The sequence below is a fragment of the Lolium rigidum genome, chromosome 5, assembly GCF_022539505.1.
Source record: "Lolium rigidum isolate FL_2022 chromosome 5, APGP_CSIRO_Lrig_0.1, whole genome shotgun sequence".
NCBI classification, from domain to species: Eukaryota; Viridiplantae; Streptophyta; class Magnoliopsida; order Poales; family Poaceae; genus Lolium; species Lolium rigidum.
In genome coordinates this window covers 153,479,506-153,483,578 of record NC_061512.1, presented here as the reverse complement: position 1 = coordinate 153,483,578, position 4,073 = coordinate 153,479,506, and the positions used below count along the sequence as shown (strand labels likewise).

At 42.4% G+C, this 4,073-nt stretch overlaps 1 protein-coding gene across 2 annotated transcripts; it reads left to right on the top strand.

Annotated features, from left to right (window-relative positions):
- The first annotated feature begins 926 nt into the window (after window positions 1–926).
- LOC124654576 lies at window positions 927–3,826 on the top strand. 2 transcript variants are annotated; one of them, XM_047193574.1, is made up of 3 exons: window positions 927–1,246; window positions 2,557–2,689; window positions 3,627–3,826. In XM_047193574.1, the coding sequence occupies exons 1-3, from the start codon at window positions 1,079–1,081 to the stop codon at window positions 3,638–3,640; spliced, it is 315 nt and encodes a 104-aa protein (XP_047049530.1). In that variant the 5' UTR covers window positions 927–1,078; the 3' UTR covers window positions 3,641–3,826. The 2 variants fall into 2 exon arrangements, with proteins under 2 accessions (XP_047049530.1, XP_047049531.1); XM_047193575.1 differs by lacking the exon at window positions 2,557–2,689.
- The last annotated feature ends 247 nt before the right edge of the window (window positions 3,827–4,073 follow it).

Below are 4,073 nucleotides of genomic sequence, written 5' to 3'. Positions count from 1 at the left end.
AGAACTCCCTCTCGGTGCTCTCATTGTGGCCTACTTGTGGGGCATACGCGCTAATAACATTGAGGACTAAGTCCCCAACAACCAGCTTGACAAGGATCATTCGGTTCCCTTGCCTCTTGACGTCCACAACTCCATCCCTGAGGCTTTTATTGACCAAGATGCCTACTCCATTTTTGTTTGAAGTTGTCCCCGTGTACCACAACTTGAAACCGGTATCCTCCACCTCCTTCGCCTTCTGTCCCTTCCATTTGGTCTCTTGGACACATAGGATATCAACACGCCTCCTCACCGCCGTATCAACTAACTCCCGTAACTTACCCGTCAGGGACCCTACGTTCCAGCTACCTAAGCGTATCCTCCTAGACTCGGCTAACTTCCTTACCCTTCGCACTCGTCGAGTCAAATGCGGAGACCCTTGCTCATTTTTCACTACACCGGGGCGTCGGTGCAGCGCGCCACTAAGGATGCGGCGACCCGACCCTTGCTCACTTATCACCGTATCCAGATCAAGATACGGCGCGCCACCAAGGGGGTGACGGCGCTGCCCTTGCTCATTTGACACCACACCCGGGTTTCGATGTGGTGCGTCGCTAAGAGGGTTACGTCCCAACGAGGTTCCTTTGGGTTTCATTTCCATAAGAGTGGCTGGGTTTTTTACGTTGGCTCGTCCCGCCTATCACAATCCTCCTCCTTTACCCGGGCTTGGGACCGGCTATGTTGAGACAACATAGGCGGAGTTGATGTGGCCTTAAAAAAAAAACTGAGCCACAGATGTTATGCGGGCTGAACCCTAACCTACGTCTTAATTTGAGATCTATCCTGACCGTTTGATCGGCCACAACTCTTGATCCAGCCGTCGTCATCGTGAGGTAATTCCATCTCCAATTGCGCCGCGCACCTCGCTTCGCCGCCGCCACGCTCCTCCTCCATCCGCCGTACGGCGCGGCGCAGCTGGCTTTGCTCCGCCACTTCGCTGCCGGTTTCTTCGCTTCCTCGCTGCCTGTCATCACCACCTCTTTTCTCTCGTTTCCCTGTTCCAACAAGTGAACCATCAATCTCATACGGAGGAGAAATAGAGATGGTGCTGCGACGGGCGGCCGTAGAATCCCCGAAGAAGGTGGCGGCTCTGGTCGACCTGGTGAATCTGCCAACGGCGCTGCGTGAGTTCGCAGGGGGCCGGTCCCAGATGTCCCACCTCTCCTTCTTCCTCGGCGTCTGGTCACACATCAAGAACAACAACCTCCAGGTACTGTACTGACTGCTCCACCTCTTTGTTTGGTCGCCTCCGAAGCTAATCACAGTAAGTTTGGTGCTCTGAATTAGTTGAACGTCTCTATTACTCGTATTACGGAAGGATCTGGTACCAACATTTCAAAATTCATTTCTATTCAGTCTACATGCTACATGGTATTCTCTCAGTTGCTTGTCGTGTCTGCTACTTTTGCATTCTCTGTTGAGATGATATGCATGATAAAACAAAGAAAGTTTCTGCCCAGGTCTTGTGGTACCTGAATAATCTGAATTTGCCAACTCAAAAAAAGTTTTACCTGTACAACAATTTGGAGTATTAACTATTCAAGCAAAGTATTTCCCGTGAATTTGATCTATGATAGGAGAGAATTCTAGTAATTGGAGTGTCCAGTTTTGTTTAGTTGCAACTTGCAATCAGATGGGTAGAGACCCAGTAATCCGCCAAACAAGACATGCACATCCCGTTCAGGGCCAATTGCCCATTATTCTCTTTGATATTTGAGCTGACACTTCTGTTTCGTTGGCCAGACATCCTGGCATTGTATCTTCTTCCACATAGCCACACCATGTAGTGATACAGTTGGGTGGCACCATTACTACCATCACTTGGATTTGAATTATAGTGCAGAAAGTAGTTGTGACTCCAGCTTGCTTTTGGATACTGAAGTTGGACTCTTGACATTTTATTTGTATGTCCAAAAGTGCCACTGCTGAACATGCTTGAAGGAAATATTCTGTCTTCTGTCTCTTTAGTGTGTATTGAATCACAGTTGGGTAACTACTAGGTTGAATCTTGGTGAATGACACTATGGCAGTGAAAAATTGCATTGAAGTCGTTAGCTCTGTTCTTACAATTCATAAGAAAGAGCAAAATAAAAGTGTAAAATATATTTATTTTTGTGATTACGTTCCGCTAACATGTCTCATGGTATTGAAATTTTTGGACACTGAAATAAAATAGTTGTGGCTCCATTTCCCTTTTCGACACTGAAATGAGTACTTGAGTAGGACTCTTGATATTTTGTTTGTATGTCAGCAGTGCCACTGCTGAACATGCTTGAGGAGATCTTTGGTGCTGTCTGTGCTGTAATCTATATTGAATCACAGTTATGTAACCAGGTTTAATCTTGGTGAATGAAATTGCATTAAGTCGTTAGCTCTGTTATTACATTTCTTAAAAAAGAGCAAAGTAAAATTTGTTTGAAATATATTTGTTTGTGTAATCACCTTCCACTCACATGTCTCATATTATAGATAAAATTTAGTCACTACAATCTGTTCACACAAAATTATCCTGATTTGCAGGGCCCAACAAATAGGAATATTGTAAACTGTGGCAAGAAGCTGAAAACTGTAAACTGTTTCATTGACTGGACATCTAACATAAAGAACCAGGCATTGTTCTTTTTCCACATAGCTGGATGTGGTGATACAATTGGTTGGCACCATTACTATCATCACTTTGATTTAATTGTAGTGCAGAAAGTAGTTGTAGCTCCATCTTCCTTTTGGATACTGAAATGACTTTGAGTAGGACTCTTGACATTTTGTTTGTATGTCTAAATGTGCCACGGTCAGACATTCTTGAAGGAGATCTTCTGTCATGCTGTAGTATGTGTTGAATCACAGTTAGGTAACTACTATGTTGAATTTTGGTGAATGATAGTGAGAAATTGCATGAAGTCGTTAGCTCTGTTCTTACAGTTCTTAAGAAAAAGTATTTTTAAAATAATATATTTGTTTGTGTAATTAGGTTCCCCTAACATGTCTTGTAGTATTGATAAAAGTTGGTTACTACAATCTGTTCACACGAAATTATCCTGACTTGCAGGATACCGACAAATGGGAATATTTTAAATTGTGACAAGAAGCTGAAAACTGAAAACTGTTTTGTTGATTGGGACATCTAACATAAAGAACCAGACATCGTATCTTTTTTCCACATAGTTAGACCATGTGGATGTGCTGATGCAGTTGGGTGGCACCATACTATCATCACTTTGATTTAATGTAGTGCAGAAAGTAGTTGTGGCTCCATCTTCCTTTTGAATACTGAAATGATCTTGAGTAGGACTCTTGACATTTTGTCTGTATGTCTAAATGTGCTACTGCTGAACATTCTTGAAGGAGATCTTCTGTCGTGCTGTAGTATGTGTTTAATCACAATTAGGTAACTAATAGGTTGAATCTTGGTTAATGATAGTGAGAAATTGCATGGAGTGGTTTGCTATGTTCTTACAATTCTTCATAAATAGTAAAATAAAAGTTGTTTAAAATATACTGTTTTACGTTCCTCTCACATGTCTCATAGTACTGATAAATGTTGTTCGTACAATTACTGCAATTTGTTCACATGAAATTATCCTGATTTGCAGGACCCGACAAATAGGAATATTGTAAACTGTGACGAGAAGCTGAAAACTGTACTATTGGGCAGGTCCAAGGTGGAGCTCTCTGAACTGCCAGTGCTTGTCAAGCTACATTTCCCAAAAGTTTTCAAGTCATAAAAATACTCTCTGTATTTCTCGCAAACTGTATTAAGTTACACCCTCTGTTTAATGAAATTTCTCGCAAACTGGTCTGGATTCTGTTGTCCTGGAATAGGCTAAATCAAGCATGTCAAATTTATTTTACTCCCACCGGCCCAAATTAATTGACGCAACTCAAAAGCACCCATGTACTGGACATAGTATATGGCTGTGTCAATTAATTTGGGCCAGAGGGAGTAACAAATTTCCATGCATATGTGCACACAGTATAACTACTTCAGTATGTGCGGGTTTATCAAATTTTAGTAGCTTCCGCTTGTTTTCAGGTGAAGA